This window comes from Chlorocebus sabaeus, chromosome X (assembly GCF_047675955.1).
Source record: "Chlorocebus sabaeus isolate Y175 chromosome X, mChlSab1.0.hap1, whole genome shotgun sequence".
Classification (NCBI taxonomy): domain Eukaryota; kingdom Metazoa; phylum Chordata; class Mammalia; order Primates; family Cercopithecidae; genus Chlorocebus; species Chlorocebus sabaeus.
The window spans coordinates 67,821,261-67,848,580 of NC_132933.1; the positions used below are offsets into that span (position 1 = coordinate 67,821,261).

Consider the following 27,320-nt stretch of genomic DNA (forward strand, 5'->3'; position numbering starts at 1 on the left):
TGATGTCCTGACCTTGTGATCCACTCGCCTCGGCCTCCCAAAGTGCTGGGATTACAGGTGTGAGCCACCGCACTTGGCCTATCCAAACCAATATTCTAATGGCTAGTAGCAGTAGTGATAATCGAAAAGAGCAGATAACTTAAAAGTCACTTATATTTAGCCTTGCGCTATTTTTTACCTACCATATTTCATCAGATTTAAGATGCTTCTTCTTTCACAGTCTGACGTATCTGATGTTGGAATAAACGTAACTAGCAGCATTTGTTTGTTTGTTTGTTTTTAGAGGCAGGATCTTGCTATTTGCTCAGGCTGGTCTCAAACTTTTGGCCTCAAGCAATCCTTCCACTTCAGCCTCCCAGACATAAGCAACTCTGCTCAGCATTTTTTTTTTTAATTAAAGGTATATGATATGCCTTAGATTTGATGAAATATTGGTGTTTGAATATATTCAGATCTGAGGTTTTAAAAAATTCATTTCAGGCTCGGCACAGTGGGTCACGTCTGTAATCCCAGCACTCTGGGGAGGCCGAGGCGGGCAGATCATGAGGTCAGGAGATCAAGACCATCCTGGCTAACATGGTGAAACCCCATCTCTACTAAAAGTACAAAAAAAAAAAAAATTAGCCGGGCGTGGTGGCAGGTGCCTGTAGTACCAGCTACTCAGGAGGCTGAGGCAGGAGAATGGGGTGAACACGGGAGGTGGAGCTTGCAGTGAGCCGAGATCGAGCTGCTGCACTCCAGCCTGGGCAACAGAGCGGGACTCCGTCTCAAAAAAAAAAAAAAAAAAAAAAAAATTCATTTCAAATACTGGAGATAAATTCTGAAGAGCTTACTTATGAAAAACTAGCAAGTAAACTGCTTCCCTACCTTGAGCAGCTTAAGTACCACTGCCTCCTTGACATCATCCCAGTACTACATTCTACCTCTGAACATCCATAGCTCTTTGGTTGTGCTTATCTTAGGGAAGATACCACATACAACACTGTATTTCTGTTTCCCTTTTTCCTAGTAGAGTATAAGTCCTTTGAAATAATTCTAACTTTTGTGTCCTGTGCTGCAACCAGCATAGCAGAACATGTGAATTCCTACTACCTACCAGGCACTTCATGGGCATAGAAACTACACAAAAATTATTCAATGATACCACAAGGAACCTTGTCTGTGAGAAAATGTTAATTACATAAATTGTGTAAGTACCGTATCTCTAAATACCACCTATCACTTGCTAGTTTTTCATAAGTAAGCTCCTCAGAATTTATCTCCAGTATTTGAAATGATTTTTTTAAAACCTTGGATCAGATCTCAAACACACTCATATTTCATCAAATCTAAGACATATTATATACCTTTATTTTTTATTTGTTTATTTTTTGAGACTGAGTTTTCTTCTTGTTGCCCAGGCTGAAGTGCAATGGCATGATCTAGGCTCACTGCAGCCTCCACCTCCCGGGTTCAAGTGATTCTCCTGTCTCAGCCTCCCAAGTAGCTGGAATTACAGGCATGCGCCACCATGCCTAGCTAATTTTGTACTTTTTTTGTGTGTTTTTAGTAGAGACAGGGTTTCACTATGTTGGTTAGGCTGGTCTCGAACTCCTGACCTCAGGTGATTCACCCACCTTGCCCTCCCAAAGTGCTGGGATTATAGGTGTGAGCCACCATACCCGACCATATCATATACCCTCAATTTTTAAAAAAAGGCGAGCACAGTCGCTTATGTCTGGTTGGCTGAGGTAGGAGGATCGCTTGGGGCCAGGAGTTTGAGACCAGCCTGAGCAACATAGCAAGATCCTATCTCTAGAAGAGAGAACATCTAAATTGTACCCTAGAGGATTGAGAGAGGGAACACAACACCGGAATTGGACTTGTAGGATGGGTAGAAGTTAGAATATGGAGCAGGATAAGATGGAAGAACATTCTAAGAGGACACACTAGCACACGCAGAGAAAGAGGCAATAATGAGCAAGGCATGTTCAAGAAACAAATGGTATATCATAAAGACAGTATAATACACATTAGCAGTAGGGTGGGTAAGGAGAGGGAAGATAGGATTAGAAGGTAAGCTGGAATCAGATATGAAGGGCCTTGTATATCAAACTAAGGAGCTTTGATTCTGCAAGCAATGATGAGCCACTAAAGATTTCAGAAAGATAACTATTCATTATAGTTGTCAGGAAGACAACTATGTCATAATAGACAAATAGGTTAGAATAGGGTAGCAGACACTGTATGACCTGTTCCCAACCCCTTACCCCTTGCCTTCCTCATCACGGGAAAATAAACACGATTTCCCTACTCCCTATCTTCCTTAGGCTAAGTGTGTGGCTATATGACAAGTACTGGTTGAGATATACACAGAGGTCTTCTGAGGAGATTCTAAGAAAGCATTTACTTTTCTGATAAAAGGGAGTCAGAAGCATCTTGTGTACATTTTTATCTGCTATTTCCTACTCTGAATGTGTAGCTGCTCCCTGGAGGTACCGCAGACATCTTGTGACCATGAGGTGACAAACCAGCATGCTGTAGAGGACATAGTGGAAAGAGAAAAAGTCTATGTCCTTAATAGCACCCATGAGCCACTGTCCCAACCCTATACTGCCTAATTCTAGGCTATAAATAGGGCTTTTTTTTTTTTTGCTTAAGCTAATATTAAGTACTTAACTAGTTTACTGTCACCTGCAAGCAGAACATATTCTGAAATGAGAGAAAGCAAGATTGACAGTGAGCAAATTAGCCTGAAGGCTACTACAGTAACCCAGAAAAGTGATGATGATGGCTTGAGGGAGAGTAATTTTAGGATTAGAGAAGGTAGAATAGATTTGAAGGAGTGGGAGGTAGAGACAATTTTGTTTTAGGCATATTGACACTGGCATATCTATGGGATGTTAGATGAATATAACTAATAAGTAGAAATAAAGGTCTACAGCACTAGAGAGCTATGGGGGTTGAAGATATGAATAATAAAACAAATGGTGGCTAAAGCCAGTGAGGTCTGTTAAATGAAAATGAGAGCGCATATAGAATGAGAAAATAGGACTAGGGATGAAACTTGAGCAGCCTCAGCATTTAAGGAATTCAGAGCAAGAGAAAAAAATGAAGAATAACAAAAGCAGGAAAAATAGAAAGCAAAGGGATAAGTGAGTTTCATGGAGAGAGTGGTGAAGAGTCAAAAATGACATAAAAATTCAGGTAGGGGCTGGGTGCGGTGGCTCACGCCTGTAATCCCAACACTGTGGGAGGCTGAGTCAGGCACAGGCTTGAGCTCAGGAGTTCGAGACCAGCCTGGACAACATGGTGAAGTCCTGTTTCTACCAAAAATACAAAAAATTAGGCAAGGTGGCGGGTGCCTTAGTCCCAGTTACTCGGGAGGGTAAGATGGGAGGATTGCTTGATCCTGGAAGGTGGAGGTTGCGGTGAGCTGTGTTTGTGCCACTGCACTCCAGCTTGGGCAACAGAGCAAGACTCCATCTCAAAAAAATTTAAGCAGGTATGGAGGTCAGAATGTCACAAGGCAGAGAGGACTTGAAAGTAGGGAAAAAAGGGATAATATTTACTTTTGTCAAAAAGTAACAATTACTTTTTAAAGAAGTATAACAATTATAGGAAGGAGAGAGAAAAAATAGTTCAAGGGGAGAGGTCAAGTTAAGGAAAGGTTTTTGTCTTGTTTTGTTATTGTTGATTTAAGACAGAGAACACCTGCAGCTATGTAGAAGTGGAGGAAAAGAAACTAGTAAAAAGAGAAACCAAAGACTGGAGATTAAACGGGGTAGAATATGGTCTTAGATGGGAACGAATGAGATCAAGACCACAAAGAGAAGTATGTCTTAGGAAAGGGGGATGCATGGCTGAAAAGAGCTAAGTCTTGAAGGTAGATGGGAAGAAGTTGGGAATGGTCATGTCTAATAATTTACTTTCTTCTCTATGAAACAGGAGGCACAGTCAACTTTGACAGTTATAAGAGGTTTGAGGAGAATAAAAGGTTTGTAATACCTCTTCTAGGGAAAACAATAGTAAACCACTCAGGAACCAGTAGAAGGATTGTCAAGCAGTATTAGGAAGCCTGTGTAGCAATATGGCCCTCTCAAATAGTTAGAGATGTTTTCAGATATTTAAGAGGAATTAACATTAACAAAACCAAGAGACAAAGCCAAGCTTAAGTCCCATAAAACATAGATATTTTATTCCAGCTCTAGGAAATGGGAAAAAAAAAAAACAGAGGGAAACACATCTTTCCACACACCATTCTAATTTAACTGACATTAGTCTGGGAAAGCTAGAGCAGAAATATATGTTTATATGTATAAATATGTATGTCTTTATACATACATATATGTATTTTCAGATTTTAATCTCACTGGAGTTCATGTCTTCATTTTTTTTTTTAAATGCCCTTAAAGGTCATCAAATGCAAGCTAATACTTCTACCTAAGTCTCCTCATCAATCATTTAACATTGTTTGCATTGCATTCAGTTTGTCTGTTAACCACTTATGTAATTTATCAAATTGTACATTTGGATATGTAAGGGAAAAACTTGGTTTAAGTAATACTCTATGTATCAGTTACCCATTACATGATTTTTTTCATCATTATTTGCAACGTCACACATCTTGTAGTTTTCTATGTAGTCTCTGTATGCAGTCTACTTCAGCTTCTAGTGCTGTACATATCTATATCTTCTGGGTGGGACTGCCCGTGATCCATGAGCTTGGGGTCAGGCATAAACTGTGTTGCACCTGATAAAGTATTAAAATGAAAAAAAAAAAAATTAGTCACTTAACAAATTTATTTTTGATACTGGGAAGACAGCAGTGAACAAACCAGATAAAAATCTCTGGTGACATAGACCTAACATTTGAGTTAGGTGAGACAAACTAATTAAATATATATCAGATGGTGGTTAAGTGTTATGTGAAAAAATGAAACAAGGAGGGATATATGGAGTGCTTAGGTGATTTGTAATTTTAAATAGGGCAGCCAGGGAAAGCCTTCCGAAAAGGTGATATATGAGCTGAGAACTGAAGGAGGTGAGGGTGTGCACCCTAAAGATACCAGCAGGCAATGCCTTCCAGGATGAGCAGACAGCAAGTGTAATGGACCTGAGGTATATCTGAGGAACCAATATGGCTGGAACAGAGTAGGCAAATGTGGTGTATGTAGGGGTGGCGGCAAGGCAGTGAGAGAGAGAATGATAGGAGATGTCATCAAAAAGACAATGGAAAGCTAGGTCACATAGGGCCATGGTAAAGATTTTGGCTTTAAGTGAGATGAGAAGCTACTGGACAATTTTGAGTAGAGGAGTGAATGATGCTATGTTTTTTAAAAAGATCACTCTTGGCTACGGGGAAAAGAAACTACAGGGAAACAAAGGATAGAAGCAGGGAGACCAGTCAGAAAGTAATTACAGTACTCCAAAAGACATCTGAGGGCTTTAGTTACAATGGTAGCCATAGAATTGGTGAAAAGGTACCAGATTCTGGATAATGTTGAAGGTAGAATGGACAAGATTTCCTAAATGGATTGACTATGTCTTATGAGTGAAACTCTTCAACTTGAGAAACTGGAAGAATGGAGGTGACATTTACTGAGATAGAGGAAAATGTGGGAGAAGCAGGTTTAGGGGAAAACAAATGAATTGTTAAGTGTTGGATGTGTTAAATTTGCATTGCTTACTTAACATCTGAGTACAAATGAGTCTTTTGGGTTAAGATTAGGAGATGTTGAAAAGGTTAGGAGAATGTAGGAAAGAAGACTAAGGTGGAAAGCCAGTGAATGAGGTAAGAGAACCAAGAGCAAGAGATATCCCACAGGCCAAGTGAAGATATTGTTTGAAGGAGGAAGGAATTTAACCTGTGTCAAAGGTTACTGATGGATTGCATAAGATGGAGATTGAGAATCAACTCCTGGATTTGGCAAAATGTGGATCACTGGTGAACTTGACAGGCTTCCTGTGTCCCCGGCAAGCAGCTAAGTTATTTTCATGCATTATCTCATAATCCCACCATGAAGTAGATACTATTTTTACATTGTCCTTATTTTACAGATAAGAAAATTTTAATTTGGAGAGGTTAAGTAACTTGACCAAAGTCATTTGGCTGATAAGTGGTGGAGCCAGGAATGAATCCACGTTTGTCTGACCCCAACATAACAACCCAGGCTCTTCTTTAAAATGATGTTTGTAGCAGTAAAAATCTCATACAACTAGTTTTAGTACTAAACAAGATAATGCACACAAACTGCTGCATATAATACCTTGTGCATGGTAAGTAGGCAAGAGACAACTATATTTACTTTATGACATAATACTACAAATATTTTTTCAGAAATTTGTTTTTATTTTAAATACGTTCAAAATAGGATTCATTTTATTACATTTGGGAACCATACCTTTTCTGCATAAAAGAATTTAGTTTCCAGTTTTATAATGAAAACAAAGGAGAGAAATTGGAATACAATGATTTATCTTACACCTATCTTTTCTAAAATGTATTTTACAGTGTGACACACCTATGTGTAACTTCATCACCAAATATATTAACCAAACAACCAGATTCATAAGTAATTAGTATTCATGATGGTACAGGTAATGCAGCTCTCCACAGAATAAATTCTTAACCTCTTGTCTCTTTGGGGGTATGTTATAGAACTCATGTAATCTATTAACTTGGATGAGGAAAATTTGTCATTATTTTCACTTACCTCTGACTTAAATGGACATTTTCTTCAATAATGAATACAGGCAACAAAACACAATAGTAACAGCCGTGCCTCAGATTTCTTTGTCACCAACAGAAATCACAGGTATCTTATTACATTATAGTTGCAGATTATCTCAAAATATTCACACTCACCGCTACTTAAAAATTGAAAGTCATTAGACCTATTGTTAGATGCTGTTGTTTAATACACTTAAGGAAGTTCATACATTACTACGTGTTTTACTTTCTGCATTTGAAAATATTATTCTGAGAAGAGTTTGTAGCAAAAAAAAGGGTTAGGAATCCACTGGTGGTTCTGCTGTATCTCTACTGCCATCTGGTGGGTACCATTGCTCAGTACAAGTGAAAAGAATGGTGCAACAAGTTTTTTTATCAAGCAGAAAACACTATATAGTAGGCATGTGACAAATAATTATTTTATGTAAATCTCAATGTGTCAAATTTGCTTAACAGTGTTCATCAACTAAGTTATTTAGCACTTCTAAATACTTCCTTAATTTATATTCTTGTTCAAAGTTTGGTGAAAGATCTACCTTACACCAATTTCCTGAATTAGAAAGATTTTTTTGCCTTTAGATCACTCCTCAAAATTTCTTAAAAGGCTTCAAGATTTTAATTTATTCACAACTTAAGACAGATTCTTAGCGAGAGTAGTATGTAAAAGAATCCTCTGTAAAGCTCCTCCTAAAATCCACCTGCTTAGAGGCCTCACCTCTGGAGATTCAGATTTATAATTCTTCATAGAGTCTAGACCTATGAATTTTGAAAAACAGCGCAAAACCCTCAAGTAATTGTGATATGGATCCCTCTGGTTTAGAACCACTTAGCCTGTCATTTGATTTCTATCTTTTTAAAAAGCTTCATCTCAAAGGCCAGGCGTGGTAGCTCAAGTATGTAATCCTAGCACTTTGGGAGGCCGAGGCGGGCGGATCACAAGGTCAGGAGATCAAGACCATCCTGGCTAACATGGTGAAACCCCGTCTCTACTAAAAATACAAAAAATTAGCTGGGCATGGTGGCAGGTGCCTGTAGTCTCAGTTACTTGGGAGGCTGAGACAGGAGAATTGCTTGAACCCGGGAGGCGGAGGTTACAGTGAGCCGAGATCACACCACTGCACTCCAGCCTGGGCAACAGAGTGAGACTCCATCTCAAAAAAAAAACAAACAAAAAACAAAAAAAAAACCACACACACACACACAAAACACATTTCATCTCATGCTCTTATAAGCAACTAAGAATTGTGTCTTTCTTAGAAATTTCTTCATTTCTTGAGTGGATTAAGGGCTCTCTTACCCTCCCAAAGAATAAGCTGTCATAAAACTCTTCTTGAATCTGAATGCCCTAATCATAATGCATTCCTTCGCAATTTTATGTTTACTCTCTAGTAAGAACCATTTCTGCTTAAAGCTTTTTAGAAGACTTTTCAAAAAGTTGGTGTTATAACAAATAGGAAAAAAATATGTTTAAAGTTATAAGACATCACTGAATTATAGTCTCAAATAGCCGTTATGTGATATTTGATAATATCACATAACTGATAATTTAGTTCACACGTTATCTCATTGATATTTTAAGCAAGTTAGGTACACAAAAAGGGGACAGATAACTAATAAATTGCAGAGTGAAATTAGGATTGTTACAAATTCTCTTTTGGTTTCTTGTGTATAAAATCAGGGTAACATTCAGCATACAGCTTCTTAGCAACTCAAATACTTAAAGACACTAGTCACTATAAAGTACTTTCTCAAACTTTTCCATTCCTTTTTTCTCTGTGTGCTTCAGTTTGGCTATTTTTTATTGATTTGTCTTTGAATTCATTAATTCTGTGCTTTCTGGTATATAGTCATCTGTTAAACCCATCCAATGAGTTCTTAATTTTGGGTACTGTATTTTTCACTTCTAGAATGTCCACTAGAATTTTTTTTAACAGATTCCAAGTCCCTGTGACATTCTCCATCTTTTCATCCATTTTGTCCATCATTTCTTTTTTCTATTTCATGTATTAATTATAGTTATTTTAAAGTCCTTTTCAGTTAACTTCAATATTTAGGTCATCTGTGGGTCTGCTGCTATTGTTATATTTATTTATTTTTTCTTTTGACTGTCAGTCACATCTTCTTGCCTTTTTGCATAACTAGTATTTTGTTTGTTTGTATAGTGGACATTTTGTATAAAAGAAAGGTAGAAGCTCCAGAAGATAAAGGGCACCAGACAGGGGTGCCCTTTATCTCTTTAGAAAGGGCAAAACACTTACTATCTCAATATAGTCAGGCATTAAGCTGGGTCTGGGCTGCATTCTAATTTTAGTAAGAGTCAGTTAACCTCTGGTTCCTCCCAGTTCAGGTATGGCACTCCCAAGCTTCTGACTGACAGTTTGACTAGTTTCTGTCTCCACAGCACCAAAAAACTGTAGGAAATCTGGTTTTGCCCTTAAGAGGTTTTGAGTTTGGCTATTTAGTCTCTGAATCCACAAAAAATCTGGCAACTACTATGAGGGAGACATGACTCATGCATATGTGGCACATCCCCTCTCTCTAGAAGAGGAATTGGCAACCTTTTCTGCAAAAGGTTAGTAGTAAATATTTTTGACTTTGTGAACCATATGGTCTCTGTCACAAGTGCTCGACTCTGCCACTGTAGTGTAAGAGCAGCCATAGACAATACATAGATCAATGTGTGTGGGTATGTTCAATTAAAATGTCATTTCTGGACATTGAGATCCAAATTTCATGTAATTTTCACTTGCTATGAAATATTCTTTTGATTTTTTTCAACCATTATGGTTAGCTTGCAGAATATACAAAAATACTGAGTCAGGACACCTCATACAGGCGGATGCCCCTCTGGGACACAGCTTCAAGAGGAAGGATCAGGCAGCAATATTTGCTGTTCTGCAATCTCCGCTGGTGATACCCAGGCAAACAGGGTCTAGAGTGGACCTCTAGCAAATTCCAACAGACCTGCAGCTGAGGGTCCTGACTGTTAGAAGGAAAACTAACAAACAGAAAGGAAGAGCATCAACATAAACAAAAAGGACATCCATACAAAAACTCCATCTGTAGGTCACCAGCATCAAAGACCAAACGTGGATAAAACCACAAAGATGGGGAGAAACCAGAGCAGAAAACCTGAAAATTCTAAAAACCGGAGCACCTCTTCTCCTCCGAAGAATCGCAGCTCCTCCCCATCAATGGAACAAAGCTGGACGGAGAATGACTTTGACGAGCTGACAGAAGTAGGCTTCAGAAAGTCGTTAATAACAAACTTCTCCGAGCTAAAGGAAGATGTCCGAACCCATCGCAAGGAAGCTAAAAACCTTGAAAAAAGATTAGATGAATGGCTAACTAGAATAAACAGTGTAGAGAAGACCTTAAATGACCTGATGGAGCTGAAAACCATGGCACAAGAACTATGTGACACATGCACAAGCTTCAATAGCCGATTCAATCAAGTGGAGGAAAGGGTAACAGTGATTGAATTAATGAAAAATTAACGAAAGAAAGCAAGAAGAGAAGTTTAGAAACAAAAGAGGAAAAAGAAATGAACAAAACCTCCAAGAAATATGGGACTATGTGAAAAGGCCAAATCTATGTTTGATTGGTGTACCTCAAAGTGATGGGGAGAATGGAAACAACTTGGAAAACACTCTTCAGGATATTATCCAGGAGAACGTCCCCAACCTAGCAAGGCAGGCCAACATTCAAATTCAGGAAATACAGAGAACACCACAAAGATACTCCTCGAGAAGAGCAAACACAAGACACATAATTGTCAGATTCAGCAAGGTTGAAATGAAGGGAAAAATGTAAAGGGCAGCCAGAGAGAAAGGTCGGGTTACCCACAAAGGGAAGCCCATCAGACTAACAGCAGATCTCTTGGCAGAAACTCTACAAGCCAGAAGAGAGTGGGGGCCAATATTCAATACTCTTAAAGAAAAGAATTTTCAACCCAAAATTTCATATCCAGCCAAACTAAGCTTTATAAGTGAAGGAAAAATAAAAATCCTTTACAGACAAGCAAATGCTGAGAGATTTCGGCACCACCAGGCCTATTTTACAAGAGCTCCTGAAGGAAGCATTAAACATGGAAAGGAACAACCGAAACCAGCCACTGCAAAAACACGTCAAACTGTAAAGACCACCGATGCCAGGAAGAAACTCCAACAACTAACGGGCAAAATAACCAGCTAACATCATAATGACAGGATCAAATTCACACATAACAATATTAACCTTAAATGTAAATGGGCTGAATATTCCAATTAAAAGACACAGACTGACAAATTGAAGAGAGTCAAGACCCAATAGTGTGCTGTATTCAGGAGACCCATCTCACGTGCAGAGACACACATAGGCTCAAAATAAAGGGATGGAGGAAGATCTAACAAGCAAATGGAAACCAAAAAAAAAAAAGCAGGGGTTGCAATCCTAGTCTCTGATAAAACAGGCTTTAAACCAACAAAGATCAAAAGAGACAAAGGAGGCCATTATATAATGGTAAAGGAAAAATTCAACAAGAAGAGCTAACTATCCTAAATATATATGTACCCAATACAGGAGCACCCAGATTCATAAAACAAGTCCTTAGAGACCTACAAAGAGACTTAGATCCCCACACAATAATAATGGGAGACTTTAACCACCCACTGTCAATATTAGACAGATCAATGAGACAGAAGGTTAAAAAGGATACCCAGGACTTGAACTCAACTCTGCATCAAGCAGACCTAAGAGATATCTACAGAACTCTCCACCTCAACACAACAGAATATACATTCTTCTCAGCACCACATCGCACTTATTACAAAATTGACCACATAGTTGGAAGAAAAGCACTCCTCAGCAAATGTAAAAGAAGAGAAATCACAACAAATTGTCTCTCAGACCACAGTGCAATCAAATTAGAATTCAGGATTAATAAACACACTCAAAACTGCACAACTACATGGAAACTGAACAACCTGCTCCTGAAGCACTACTGGGTACATAACGAAACGAAGGAAGAAATAAAGATGTTCTTTGAAACCAACGAGAACAAAGACACAATGTACCAGAATCTCTGAGACACATTTAAAACAGTGTGTACAGGGAAATTTATAGCACTAAATGCCCACAAGAGAAAGTAGGAAATATCTAAAATCAACATCCTAACATCACAATTAAAAGAACTAGAGAAGCAAGAGCAAACAAATTCAAAAGCTACCAGATGGCAAGAAATAACTAAGATAAGAGCAGAATTGAAGGAGATAGAGACACAAAAAAATCCTTCAAAAAAAAATCAATGAATCCAGGAGTTGGTTATTTGAAAAGATCAACAAAACTGATAGACCACTAGCAAAACTAATAAATAAGGAAAGCGAGAAGAATCAAATAGATGCAATAAAAAAAAATGATAAAGGGGATATCACCACCAACCCCACAGAAATACAAATTACCATCAGAGAATACTATAAACACCTCTACGTAAATAAACTTGAAAATCTAGAAGAAATGGATGTATTCCTGGACACATAAAACCTCCCTAGACTAAACCAGAAAGAAGTTGAATGTCTGAATAGACCAATAAAAGGCTCTGAAATTGATGCAACAATTAACAGCCTACCAACCAAAAAAAGTCCAGGACAAGACAGATTCACAGTCAAATTCTACCAGAGGTACAAGGAGGAGCTGGTACCATTCCTTCTGAAACTATTCCAATCAATAGAAAAAGAGGGAATCCTCCCTAATTCATTTTATGAGGCTAGCATTATCCTGATACCAAAGCCTGGCAGAGACACAAAAACAAAAGAGAATTTTAGACCAATACCCTGATGAACATCGATGTGAAAATCCTCCATAAAATACTGGCAAAACGAATCCAGCAGCACATCAAAAAGCTTATCCACCACGATCAAGTAGGCTTCATCCCTGGGATGCAAGGCTGGTTCAACATACACGAATCAATAAACGCAATCCATCACATAAACAGAACCAATGACAAAAACCACATGATTATCTCAATAGATGCAGAAAAGACCTTTGACAAAATTCAACAGCCCTTCATGCTAAAAACTCTCAATAAACTAGGTACTGATGGAACGTATCTCAAAATAATAAGAGCTATTTCTTACAAACCCACAGCCAATATCATACTAGATGTGCAAAAACTGGAAGCATTCCCTTTGAAAACTGGCACAAGACAGGGATGCCCTCTCTCACCACTCCTATTCAACATAGTGTTGGAAGTTCTGGCCAGGGCAATCAGGCAAGAGAAAGAAATAAAGGGTATTCAACTAGGGAAAGAGGAAATCAAATTGTCCCTGTTTGCAGATGACATGATTGTATATTTAGAAAACCCCATCGTCTCAGCCCCAAATCTCCTTAAGCTGATAAGCAACTTCAGCAAAGTCTCAGGATACAAAATCAATGTGCAAAAATCACAAGCATTCCCATACACAAATAACAGACAATCAGACAGCCAAAGCATGAGTGAACTCCCATTCACAATTGCTACAAAGAGAATAAAATACCTAGGAATCCAACTTACAAGGGATGTGAAGGACCTCTTCAAGGAGAACTACAAACCACTGTTCAATGAAACAAAAGAGGACACAAACAAATGGAAGAATATTCCATGTTTACGGACAGGAAGAATCAATATCATGAAAATGGCCATACTGCCCAAGGTAATTTACAGATTCAATGACATCCCCATCAAGCTACCAATGACTTTCTTCACAGAATTGGAAAAAACTACTTTAAAGTTCATATGGAACCAAAAAAGAGCCCGCATTGCCAAGACAATCCTAAGCCAAACGAACAAAGCTGGGGGCATCATGCTACCTGACTTCAAACTATACTACAAGGCTACAGTAACCAAAACAGCATGGTACTAGTACCAAACCAGAGATATAGACCAATGGAACAGAACAGAGGCCTCAGAAAGAACACCACACATCTACAACCATCTGACCTTTGACAAACCTGACAAAAACAAGAAATGGGGAAAGGATTCCCTTTTTAATAAATGGTGCTGGGAAAATTGGCTGGCCATATGTAGAAAGCTGAAACTGGATCCCTTCCTTACACCTTATACAAAAATTAATTCAAGATGGAATAAGGACTTAAATGTTAGACCTAAAACCTTTTACCTTAGAAGATAACCTAGGCAATACCATTCAGGACATAGGCATGGGAAAGGACTTCATGACTAAAACCCCAAAAGCAATGGCAACAAAAGACAAAATAGACAAATGGAATCTAATTAAACTAAAGAGTTTCTGCACAGCAAAAGAAACTACCATCAAAGTGAACAGGTAACCTACAGAATGGGAGAAAATCTTTGCAATCTACCCATCTGACAAAGGGCTAATACCTAGAATCTACAAAGAACTTAAACATATTTACAAGAAAAAAACAAACAACCCCATCAAAAAGTGGGTGAAGGATATGAACAGACACTTCTCCAAAGAAGACATCTGTGCAGTCAACAGACACATGAAAAAATGCTCATCATCACTGGTCATCAGAGAAATGCAAATCAAAACCACAATGAGATACCATCTCACACCAGTTAGAATGGTGATCATTAAAAAGTCAGGAAACAACAGGTGCTAGAGAGGATGTGGAGAAATAGGAACGCTTTTACATTGTTGGTGGGAGTGTAAACTAGTTCAACCATTGTGAAAGACAGTGTGGCGATTCCTCAAGGATCTAGAACTAGAAATACCATTTGACCCAGACATCCCATTACTGGGTATGTGTTTATTGTGGCACTATTCACAATAGCAAAAACATGGAACCAACCCACATGTCTATCAATGATAGACTGGATTAAGAAAATGTGGCAAATACTCACCATGGAATACTATGCAGCCATAAAAAAGGATGAGTTCATGTCCTTTGTAGCGACATGGATGAAGCTGGAAACCATCATTCTAAGCAGACTGTCACAAGGACAGAAAACCAAACACCGCATGTTCTCACTCACAGGTGGGAATTGAATAATGAGAATACTTGGACACAGCGTGGGGAACATCACACACAGGGGCCTATTTTGCGGTGGGGGAGATGGGGGAGGGACAGCATTAGGAGAAATACCTAATGTAAATGATGAGTTAATGGGTGCAGCACACCAACATGGCACGTGTATACCTATGCAACAAACCTGCACGTTGTGCACATGTACCCTAGAACTTAAAGTAGAATTTTTTAAAAAAATAAAGAATATAGGTTTTGCATATTTATCACCTAAAAAAAAATAGTGAGTCGAGTCAGAATTGGCATATGAGCCATAGTTTCTCAACTTCTGCTTTAGAGGGACATTAATTTTGTAAGACTGTGAGAGATTTCATTCTGCTTTCATCAGATTCTTGAAGAGGTCTATGACACCAAATTTCTAAATTTGTGATTCCCAAAATAACAATTTTCTCCATTAATGTACATGAGATGGTAGAGAACAACCAAACTCATATTCAGAGCCACAACATATAGTTGGACAGTACACCCTATCTCTTCTGTATGGTGATAAGTGGTAGCCATAGCTAGGCTCACTAGGTAAGTGACTTGCTCCTTAAGTATGCTCAGTGAAAATCTGTTTCTCATCAAAATGGCTAATTACTCTAGGCAAATGATAATCATGATATATTTTAATACCCACTGATACCCTTTAGTATGTCCCTGGCATTGTAGTTAGTGCTTTACATGCAATATCTCATGTAATCCTCACAACCATGTGAGAACTGTTATTGTCCCTTTTTTGTTGAATGAGGAGACTGTGGCTTGAAGTGTTTGATAACCTGTCCCAGGTAACAGAACTAGTAAATGCTGGATCTGGGATTTCGATTCAAGTGTTATTCTATAACCTGTGCTCACAATCACTACTGTTTCCCATGGTGAAAAAAAATTGTTTTATTCTACATATGAAATGTGGAAATGGTGAATCCCAAGGTTATACTGTATAATAAACTCCAAATGATATATTGTTATGTACTGGGTGTTGGTATGCCCCAAAAGGTCACATGTTGAGACCCTATCTCCCCCACTGTGATGGTATTAGGAGGTGGGGAGCTTTGGGAAGTGATTAGAATTAGAGGAGGTGATGACGGTGGAACGTTCGTGAATGGGATCAGTAGTGCCCTTATGAATCTTGGGAGAACTTGCTTCCCTCTGCTCTCTGCCATGTGAGAACACAATGAGAAGTAGGCTGTCTACAAGCCAGAAAAGGGCCTTCACCAGAACCTGACCATGCTGGCTCCCTGATCTCAGAATTTCAGTCTCTAGAACTGTAAGAAATAAATATCTGTTGTTTATAAGTCACCCAGTCTATGGTATTTTTTACAGCAGCTCAAACTGACCAAGACATATATGATAAGAATGAGTAGCACTGGCATCTCTTTCTCCCTCTGCATCATCTCGATAGAATGCTTTTCATATACCACGTCACCCAAGACAGGCAAATAAAGGGTTCCAGAATCTAGATGTGTGAACAAAAAGACATTAGCTTTGGAAGGTTTTGGTCCCACTGTTAAGGTGTAGTATGTCTCATCTTCACAAAGATACTCTGGAATTAACAGGCATTTGGAAAAATGACCATACATTATATTCTTGTGAGAATATGGTCACCTGCAGATTATTCAGAGTCTAAAAACTGTAAAACTTGTCTTGATTAGTTAGGAGAGAGGACAGAGGAAAATAGTAAAACTCAAATCAGGTTTGTTATTCAATGACAGTTTTTATGAAGATTAAGTGAGAGGAGGGGGCTGAAATTAGAGACTAAATTCAGGTTTTAAATTAGATAACCTATACACAATGGAAAGAGCTTAGACTCTGATGTCAAGAAGATCTAGGCCATAAACACAACTCTGCTACTCACAAGCTATATGATCTGGGGCAAGTTATTTTAGCTCCCTGAGTCTCAGTCTCTTCATCATAAAATGGGAATAATTACCGATCCAGCAGAGGTTTTTGTTTTGCTTTGTGGGTAAGGGCTGAATGACATAATATACTTCTAGCTCTCTGCATCACAGTATGTGTTTGATAAAGGGTGGATATTATTATTCCCCAACCTCTGAGTTAGTCACCTTTCCTTTGCAATAAGACAACGGGTTTTACAATTCACATTGTACATATAGATAAACCTATGCAAATCCATATGAATACATTGTCAAAATGGTATTAAACACTCTGTCACCTTCTTTGTGATCACAGTAAAATCATGGCAGTATTTGTTTAGAAAGTATAATTGTCACTGTTTGGTTTCACAAAGTATTTATTACCAGTATGGAATACCAGCAACATTATAAGTATTATAATTGATGATATTTCTACTATTCGATGCTGAAAGTTCTTTTGGTGCCTAAACTTAATAAAACTAAACTTAATAAAAATAAAACAGTCTTAAGATTGACAGGGAGACTGATAGGTAAATAGCACAAAAAATGGAAGCTGACATTTCTTTATGTAGGTGTGACTCATCCCTTTAAAATTACAGAATCTAGAAAGGCCCATTTCCCCCACCTGATAAAATAGCTCAAATTTATAAAGTTATATTAAATGCTTCACCCAATCAACGTGTTGGTGCTACTCTATATACTCACATACAAAGATCTATATTATGAACTATGTGGTAATTTAAAGCAATTGCAGGTACCTAAGTACCTCATAACCTATAAAGAAACACAAACCACAGATTGAAAAAGACAAAAATATTTATGGGGAGAACACATCTTAAGTTCAAACCACTAATGATAATGCAATCAAATTATTTAAGAAAAGAATGAAAACAAAATTAACTTATACCCAACAAACCTGAAGTGGATTCTGATTTGGTCTTCGCTTCAGAGCTGAGTTCTGTTGGCAAGGGCACTGAGTGTTTCAAGACGTCAGTTGTTTTTGCAGGTACTTCTATTTCGACAGAGGATCCTAGCTGTTTACCAAACAGATTTTTCCTTCATAAGTAAATCGTTGTAATTCCTTCATCTACTTTCTCATTTTATCCTCGACCTCTGTCCAGTACCCTCATTACAAGCCAACACCCACCCAAACAAAACTCAATGTTGACCGCCTTGCTCCATGTAAACTCTACCTTAGTTTTTTCTTTATATTTAGGGAGTGACTCTTCTTTGCTGCTTTTTGTCCACAGTGATTTAAGTGCTCCAAAAATTTGCTGGCTTGTAGCATATATCTTTTTCCCTGTTACCTAATTAAAACAAAAAGTAAGTCAAATAACATATTTTTAAAAGTTAAAATTAAAAATGTATTTTAGATTTGTCAGGTATTTTATGTGAACACTCAGATCAGAATCAATAAAGATATAAATCTCTAAATCATATAACACAAAGCACCATTTCTAAAATTTTATATGAAAAAATTGTTATGTCATGCAAAGGGTTATAATGTATAATCCGCATTCACACTGTAACATATAAATTTAAAACTATGTCTTTTAAAAAATTTTTTTCAGCTTTAGTGAGATTAGACTGACATATATAAAATTGTATCTATTTAAGGTATATAACATGGTGATTTGATGTAAGTGAAAACTGTATTAACAGAAGTTTGGGGAATATAGTTCGAGATAATAAACTGCTGACTGAGAAAATAAGATTTTTAACATGTTACAAAGTTAATGCTTTTGCTTAAAATTTGATGGTGCTTTCTCCATTCATAAAGAAATAAAAAGCATCAACTAACTCCTCCAAAGAATAATATTCTTTTGCGGTAGAAAGGTAAAATAAACAATGACTGATAAATACACTCAAGAAGAGAATGGGATGCTGGCTGAATTCCTAAAGTTACTGTTATTTTCATTAATCTCTATTTCTCTTTGAAAATCTACTTCTGATTTCTTCTTTTTCCTATTCTTCTCCAATCCTTTTGTTTATTATAGTTAAAGTAATTTCAACAGCCATTGATTTTTCAAGTTTTGAAGATGTTTTGAGGGGTTTTCCAGGATTACAATTTCTACAAACATAAATTTTTTAAAAATTATGTTTCCATCCTCAAATAGAAATATTTATTGTTTTAACTAAGTATATATCTACACTTGAAAAGTTAAGTAATAAACTAATATAAAGAAATTCCTCCTCCTCCCCAAATATAACCTTCGTTAACAGTTATACATATATTCTTCCTGAATTTTCACTCATATATACATTATACATACACAGATTTTAAAACGAATGTAATGTTAATATTTATAGATCTTTCAAAAAAGATGAGGTAAATCTATATGTACTGGCATGAATGAAAGTCCATGATGAACCACTAATTTGAAAAAGTTACAGAACAGATTATACAATCTCAATTAATTTTTCAATTAAATTTTAAAATAAATTACACATTTATTTAGTTTGTTTTCCTTTTCAAATACTTGGGATCACAGTAAACATGTTATTCTGAGATATTATTTTTTTAAAAGCCTGACAATATTTCAAAGGCATGGTTCTATATTACTTTATATACCATAGGTCTACTTTTTAAATTTGCTTCTTAGTTTAGTATTCTATAATGGATGCAACACAATTTGTTGAACAAATTCCCTATTGAGGCACGACGATTTAACAAATCCCCTGTTGGTGAGCATATGGACTGTTTTCCTTTTTGGGGGTAGGGAGATGGCAAGTATAAGCAATGATGAAATTAGTATCCTTATACATACAACTGGGACCATAACCCTTATAGTATTTCCTCAAAATAAATTCCTAGAGCTGAAATTTCTGCACTGAAGAGTACACACATTTTAATTTTTGACAGTATTACCATGTTGCTCTCCAGAAAGTCAGCAATATACTGCAGCAATTTACATTCCCACCAAGAGTATATGTCTGTTTTCCTACCCTATTTACCAACAGTGATATTATAAGTCTTTTAAATCTTTGTCAAATTTAAAGGCTAAAAACCAATATCTAAATGATTTTTCAAATTTGCATTTATTTGTTGATGAAATCAAGTATCTTACGTACATTAGGCCATTTTTGTTTCTTATTTTGTAGACCGCTTGTTCAGGTATTTTTTCATTTTCCCAGAGGGCACATTCATCTTTTGCTCATTGATCTATAGGAGTTCTTAATACATGAAGGATATTAGTACTTTGTCACATATGTTACAAATAGTTTTCCTAGTTTTTCATGTATCCATTAACATTGTGTATGGTAATATTGTAATCTACAGAAATGTATTAATTTTGATGTTGTCAAATATGTCAACTTTTTCTTTGATGGCTTCTAGATTGTAATTTGCTTAAGAAAGCCTTTCCTATCTCAAGATTAAACAGGTATTCCTCTTATTTCTTCTCATACCTTTTATAGTATTCTAGTTTATGGTTAGATGTTTATTCCACCTAGAATTAGTTTTCCCACGATAGTTGGTAAAGGTCTGAGTAATTTTCCAAACAGCCAATTATTCCAACACATTTCTCGGAAAAAAAAAAAAAATCTATCATTTCCATTACACACTGATTTGAAATGCCACCTGTACCACATATCCATCCCTACCCTCATGTGTACAAAGATATACTCAATATAATTGATTGAATATTCTCTTTTGTCTTCTTGATCTATTTTATTATGTATGCTATAGTAACCAATACACAGTAGACAGACAACAAATATTAGGTGAATGAATGTCACACTCCATTCAAATCCAGGGCTTTTGTAGGAACTGAATTAAATTTCTAGATTTTGAAACATCTGCCGTATTTCAACATTTAGTCTTTCATCCAGAAACAGGATATATCTCCAAAGATATTCAAGATTTTTTGTTAAACATTCTTTACATATAAGTGAGATCAAACAGTATTTGTCTTTCTGTGTCTATCTTATTTCACTGAGTAGAATGTCCTCTGGGTTATCCATGCTGTTGCAAATGGCAGAATTTCCATTTTTAATGGCTAAATAGCACTCTGTTGTATATATGTACCGAATTATCTTTATCCGTTTATCTATTGAGAGACACTTAGGTTGTTTCTAATCTTGACTATTGTGAATAATGCTGCAATGAACATGGAGGTGCATATATTTCTTCAAGATACTGATTTAATTTTTTTTTTTTTTTTTTTGGATATATATGCAGAATAGAAGCAGAGAGTAGAATGGAGGTTGCCAGGGGATAGGAGTGAGGTAAATGAGATGTTGGTCAAAGGGAACAAACTTTCAGTCATAAGATGAACAAGTTCTGGGTATATAATGTGCTGCATGGGTGGTGATGGATGTGTTAATTTGATTGTAATAATCATTACACTATATATGTATGTCAAATCATCATGTTGTACACCTTGAATATATTTAATCTTTATTCATCAATTAAATATTGTGAAAATTTAAAAATACCCTTCAGTAAAGTTTGATAGTTTATTTTTCTTTTAAACAGGCATTAAAACATTATTTGGTAAGTCTATTCTTATATTTTACAGCTTTCAAAGACAGACTACTTGTTACTCATTACATAAGTTAATAATAAAAATATTGTGAGGAAAATTATAAAGAGCAAAGAGTAATTCCATCTTGAAGAGTATTTTCAAAATGATGAATAACTGGAGTGAGTCTTTCATTGTTCAAAGGACCTTCTAGACTATCATTTCTTAAACTTTTTAGTATCATAGACACCTTGGAGAAGCTCTTGAAAGCTATAGGCCCTTTCCTTCAGAAAAATACAGATACAGTAAAAAGCTCTCACCTGACATCCTTTTAGGAGACGTGACTGATTAATAAAATGTTTTTTAAATTTATTATAAATGATGTTTGTAGAATGCTGAACATTCATTCCTATCAGGTGCTCTCCAAAATGCTAAGGTACTATCTTTCGGAAGTTGATTAGTATGCTTATCAAGAGTAAGTTCCCTTTTTCCCCAAGTTGCTACATCAGTTTTACTTATAATTAAACAGTCTAAATGTAACATAATATGATAAAATACAATTATAAAAATAATTATTGTTTCTAGGAAAATTAAGTTAAATGCTTCATAAAGACACAAATGTGAATGGCTAAAAAAATAACTGCTATGAAATTAGAGGTGAGCAAGACAATTATAACAGCTGGGAGAAGTAATAAACACCTAAAAGGATTCTGCACTCATCTTTTTTTTAATGTTTTTAATTGTTCATTCTATTTTAAAGGAACCTAATCTGGAAATTGTAGAAGACATACTACAAACATGGCATACCGTTGGAAAGATGTTATAGATCTTTAACCAGTAGACTAATACTCAAAGAAAAGCCCTACTTCAAAACAGAGAAAAGGAAAGACTTTTTTTTTTTTTTTTTTTTTTGAGATGGAGTCTCAATCTGTCTCCCAGGCTGGATGGAGTGCAATGGCGCAATCTCGGCTCACTGCGACCTCTGCTGTCTGGGTTCATGTGATTCTCGTGCCTCAGCCTCCCGAGCAGATGGAATTACAGGCGCCCGCCACCAGGCCTGGCTAATTTTTGTATTTTTACTAGAGATGGGGTTTCACCATATTGGCCAGGCTGAAGAAAGACACTTATGTTTTAATTTGAAGTAAAATTGTGGGTATATATTTTTATATATATTTTTACAACTTGCTGCTTTAACACTTTTGATTAATTGTTAACTACTAGTCCTGATTATGTCAAATAAGGTTTTTCTTGTACACACATGACTTTTCATAAAGTTCTGGAGAGGAGGGTGTGCTACAGACTCTCTAAAGTTCATCATGAATCTCAGGTTTAAAAAATTATATATTTGAATTTTTAAAATATTAAATATGATATTATTATAGTCAAAAGAAAAGCAAGGATTTCAACCCTAAGAATTAAAGTAACAATTATTTACCCCAGAAGAACATTTACAAGTTAATCTCTTATATTAGAAAAATTGCTATTTGAAGTTCAGCAATTCTTTTCTTTCCTTTTGTAAAAGTAAAATTCAATACTTTATTTTAAAAAATAAAAATAAGACACATACTATGATCTCATTCTTACCTGTCTATTCATACATTTGTTTTTCTATCTCTGTGTATGTATGTTAAGATGTCTAGAAGAATATTCCATCCAAATGTGGACATGGATATTTGTATGGATAGATGCATTTTGGGCGATTTTTTTTCCCTAAACTTTCTGAAATATTTAGATTATCTAAAGATAAGCAGGCACAATTTTTAAAAACAACCATGATGTCATTACTCTTAGAAAAAAGAAGAATCAGGGCTGGGCACAGTGGCTCACGCCGGTAATCCCAGCACTTTGGGAGGCTGAGGCAGATGGATCACCTGAAGTCAGGAGTTCGAGACCAGCCTGGCCAACCTGGTGAAACTCCGTCTCTACTAAAATTACAAAAATTAGCTGGACATGGTGGTGGGCGCCTATAATCCCAGCTACTCGGGAGGCTGAGGCAGGAGAATTACTTGAATCCAGGAGGCGGAGGCTGCAGTGAGCCAAGATTGCGCCATTGCACTCCAGCCTGGGTGACAAAGCAAGACTCCATCTCAAAAAAACAGAAAAAAAAAAAAAAGAAGAATCAGAGGAAGCATCATCCACTGGGGGGAGTAATGAACATGGAGGCCAAAAAATCTGAAGCTCAGTATAATGTTGGGCAAATCAGTCACTATGAAACTCCTCTGAGCCACAGTTTCCCTATAGATAAATGAGAAAAGATCAAAGTTGAATTAAATGAGCTTAACGTTTTCTTCTAATACTAGCATTTTATTGATTTCAGTGGTTAATTCCTATGTAAATTATTAAGAAAGTTTTAAAAATAAGTTTACCATGTTATCAATTATTTCAGGTATAAGTAGACTTAATGAATAATGTTCTCTTCCTCTGTTATGAGCTTCTATAGTTTGATCACATTACAAACTACATAGTATACCATATCCTTGACACTCTCAAAATATTGATAGGCAACTTTCTCTACATCAATAGTTAAAGAGATGAAGCAATGGGAATACAAGTACAGAAAGTCCTTCTGGTAACACCACACATTGTTTCAAGCATGAGGGGGATATGTTAACTGTTGGTAATTAAGAGGAGAAGGAAAAGAGGGAGAAAAATGCATAACCCAAAGTTTTCCTTCTCTATCTGAACATGTGTTAAAAATAAAATACTGACAAAAACTGTTCAAATCATTAAAAGAATCTGGATTTGTACTTAAGCTCACAAGAAAAAGACAAAACAACTATAATAAGCATTTATACAGGTGTTTCTTAATTCTAAGTGGTTTCAATATTGAGTTTGTGTGTGTGTGTGTGTGTGTGTGTGTGTGTGTGTGTGTGTTTTACGTTCAAAAACCACTGCAGCCAATCTATCAACTGGTTGTTTCTCATGTCAGGTTAATCTGCTGAACCAAACAGCTGCTAGTATTTTAATCTTCTTTTAAATAAAAATTAAAGTTTATATACCTTAATAATGGAGCAGTATTTCTCCCCATAAATTCTAATTCAGTGTCTCTGAACATAATCCTCAAATCTGCCTTTACATTGTTGAATTATATTTAAACAAATTCATCCTATTAAGAATGGCATTTACCATGCTGAGATGCTAATGTGATTTGGCCAACATGAGAGTTGACACCAACTACATCTCTTAAAATTAAATGTTGAAGGTGCTGTGTAACATTTAAATATTGTCACACTGAGAGTTTAAACAAATACTGAAATGTTGCTATTATTTAAAAAGAACTTACCTTAGCAATTATAATGGACTGAACTGGGTAGCAAACAGTTGCTCCTAAAGTGGCCAGTCCCAGAGGATAAGTAATTTTCTTAAACTTGGAACCTATAAAATGCAAATAAATTATTAAACTCCAAATACATGCCACCAGAGACTTGATGTTCTTATACTGTAATGCTTTCTTTGCTCCCCTGGTAAGCCATCACACTCTGTTAAATTACTTTTTATGTAATTATACCAATCAAGATGGAAGCCAAAATGCCCTTAAGGATCTCAAGTCAATTACCCCTTAGCTGTCATGTCCAATTTAACAAAAGTATTCTCAATCTAATACTGACAATTACCTACACAAAAGGAATGGATGATTTTCTGCTGCTTGAAAGCTAGGTATTTTTCATGTCCTACGAAACCCAAATTTATAACCACAATTTTGCAAGTATCTAATAAAGCATGATAATATAGAGAATTAATTAACTACTGTGTTTGTGACACCATATCAAAGTGAAATGGACTCTCTCTTACGTCTCCTTTTTGATTAAGTATTTAGGAAGGTTAGTTACTCAACTAAATAATCAGCTAAGGACTTTAACAGGTGCATAACTCCTTCATGTCACTGACTTAGAATACTGAATAATAATTGCAAGTAACTTGACATAATTAATGCATATCAAAAAGTGCCTTAACTATGCATCATTTAAGAGTTATTTTCATATCTTTTTTTGGTAACAAAATCCTTTCAAAATATCTTTCAAATAGAATCTCCCTAGGAAATTCAATATATAAAACCTATAAACTTGATGCTGCTGTGACTAACTTTGGGGTAGGAAGCTCTGTATCAAACCCTGGCTGTGTGGCTTTTCCTTTATCCTGATACCACCACTAAACACTTCCATGAAACTAAGGGTTCTACAGAATAGTTTGAAATCCACCACTTTAAGCCATAGCTTAGTTCCAAGTAACTGTTGATTCAAAATAATATGTACGTTAAATGCTTCTCTGAGTATCTTAGACTGTATATATGATCTGGGTAATTGGATGATGGATTTTTAAATTGGGATAAGTACTTTCATGATCTGAAGCAGCTTATACAATCCCTAATCTAAAAAGGGAACAGCCTATCTGGTATATTATACAAATGAAAATGAATGTTTGCAGGCAAATTTGCAGTTTACGTAAGAGAAAAACTAGAGGTCTCTATCGGTCTGGTTTAACTATTATTAAGGAAGCTTTCTATAGTCATGTCTATAATGGACTGAGGTGGGGGGTGGCGGGCGGCCAGGCTGATTCAAACCAGTTTAGCTTTTCTTTAGATTTAGACTTTTGTGGTATGCAGAAAGAGGGTTTAAGTATATTAAAATGTCCTAAGTTGCTCCTTTACTCTAGTCCTGCTCGCTGTTATTCCATTACCTATAGTTAAATTTCTTATTTTATAATTCTAATATCTCTTGATGTAAGTTCCCTTGACTTAACCAAATTCCCCTAATTGTGCTGCTCCTAAACATAGCAGGTGGCAGTTTTTCTTTATGTGTCATTTTAAATATTTTAAAAAGACTTACAGTCATCCTCTCTTTACCTGATAAGAGAGGCCAGTCTGCAAGAAAAAACTACTCTGATATTTGCTGTTCTCCTCTATTTTTAAATAAAATGCATCCTGACAAGCAAATACTAAGGGATTTCATCACCACCACACCAGCGTTGCAAGAGCTCTCAAAGGAGCACTAAACATGGAAAGGAAAAACCATTACCAGTCACTACAAAAACACACTGAAGTACACAGACCAATGGCACTATGAAGCAACTACATTAACAAGTCTGCAAAATTAACCAGCCAGCACCATTATGACAGGATCAAATTCACACATAACAATATTAACCTTAAATGAAAATGGACTAAATGCCCCAATTAAAAGACACAGGATGGCAAGCTGGACAAAAAGACAAGACCCATCAGTGTGCTGTATTCAAGAGACACATCTCATGTGCAAAGACACACACAGACTCAAAATAAAAGGATGGAGGAAAATTTACCAAGCATATGGAAAGCAGATAAAAATCAGGGGTTGCAATCCTAGTGTCTGACAAAACAGACTTTAAACCAACAGATGTCAAAAAACACAAAGAAGGACATTACATAATGGTAAAGGGTTCAATTCAACAAGAAGAGCTAACTATCCTAAATATATATGCACCCAATACAAGAGCACCCAGATTCATAAAGCAAGTACTTAAAGACCTAAAAAGAGATACAGACCCACACATAATATAGTGGGAGACTGTAATACTCCACTGTCAGTATCAGACAGATCATCGAGACAGAAAATTACCAAAGATATTCGGGACTTGAACTCAACTCTAGATCAAGTGGACCTGATAGACATCTACAGAACTCTCCACTCCAGGAAAAAAACAAAAACAAAAACAGAATACACATTTTTCTCAGTGCCATGTGGCACTTACTCTAAAATTGATCACATAATCGGAAGTAAAACACTCCTCAGCAAATGTAAAAGAACTGAAATCATAACGTCTCTCAGACCACAGCACAATCGAATTAGAACTCAAGATTAAGAAACTCTCTCAAAATCGCACAACTACATGGAAATTGAACAAGCTGTTCTTGAATGACTTCTGGGTAAATAATGAAATTAAGGCAGAAATCAAGACGTTCTTTTAAACTAATGAGAACAAAGAGACAACGTGCCAGAATCTGCAACGCCGCTAAAGTAGTGTTAAGAGGGATATTTATAGCATTAAATGCCCACATCAAAAAGCTAAAAAGATCTCAAATTGACATCCTAACATGACAACTAAAATAACTAGAGAACCAAGAGCCAACAAACCACTGAGCTAGCAGAAGACAAGAAATAACCAAGCTTCAGAGCTGAAGGTGACAGAGGCACAAAAATCCCTTCAAAAAAAAAAAAAAAAAAAATCAACAAATCCAGGAGATGGTTTTATTGAAAAACATCAATAAAATAGACTGCTAGTTATACTAATAAA

At 36.3% G+C, this 27,320-nt stretch overlaps 1 protein-coding gene across 5 annotated transcripts in view; it reads right to left on the reverse strand.

Annotated features, from left to right (window-relative positions):
• Nucleotides 1–4,150: 4,150 nt before the first annotated feature.
• The window catches only part of APOOL (apolipoprotein O like), an 87,718-nt gene continuing 64,548 nt past the window's right edge, over nt 4,151–27,320 (reverse strand). For 4 of the 5 annotated variants that reach the window (XM_007992179.3, XM_037989481.2, XM_073013541.1 and 1 more), the window contains 4 exons: nt 24,334–24,425; nt 17,781–17,894; nt 17,504–17,621; nt 4,151–4,732 (listed from right to left, as the gene is read on the reverse strand). In XM_007992179.3, coding sequence (XP_007990370.1) covers nt 4,644–4,732; nt 17,504–17,621; nt 17,781–17,894; nt 24,334–24,425 — 413 coding nt within the window. In that variant the 3' untranslated portion in view covers nt 4,151–4,643. Of the gene's footprint in view, nt 4,733–8,364; nt 14,746–17,503; nt 17,622–17,780; nt 17,895–24,333; nt 24,426–27,320 lie in introns of those variants that run through there. The other variant, XM_073013543.1, reaches the window with a different exon arrangement.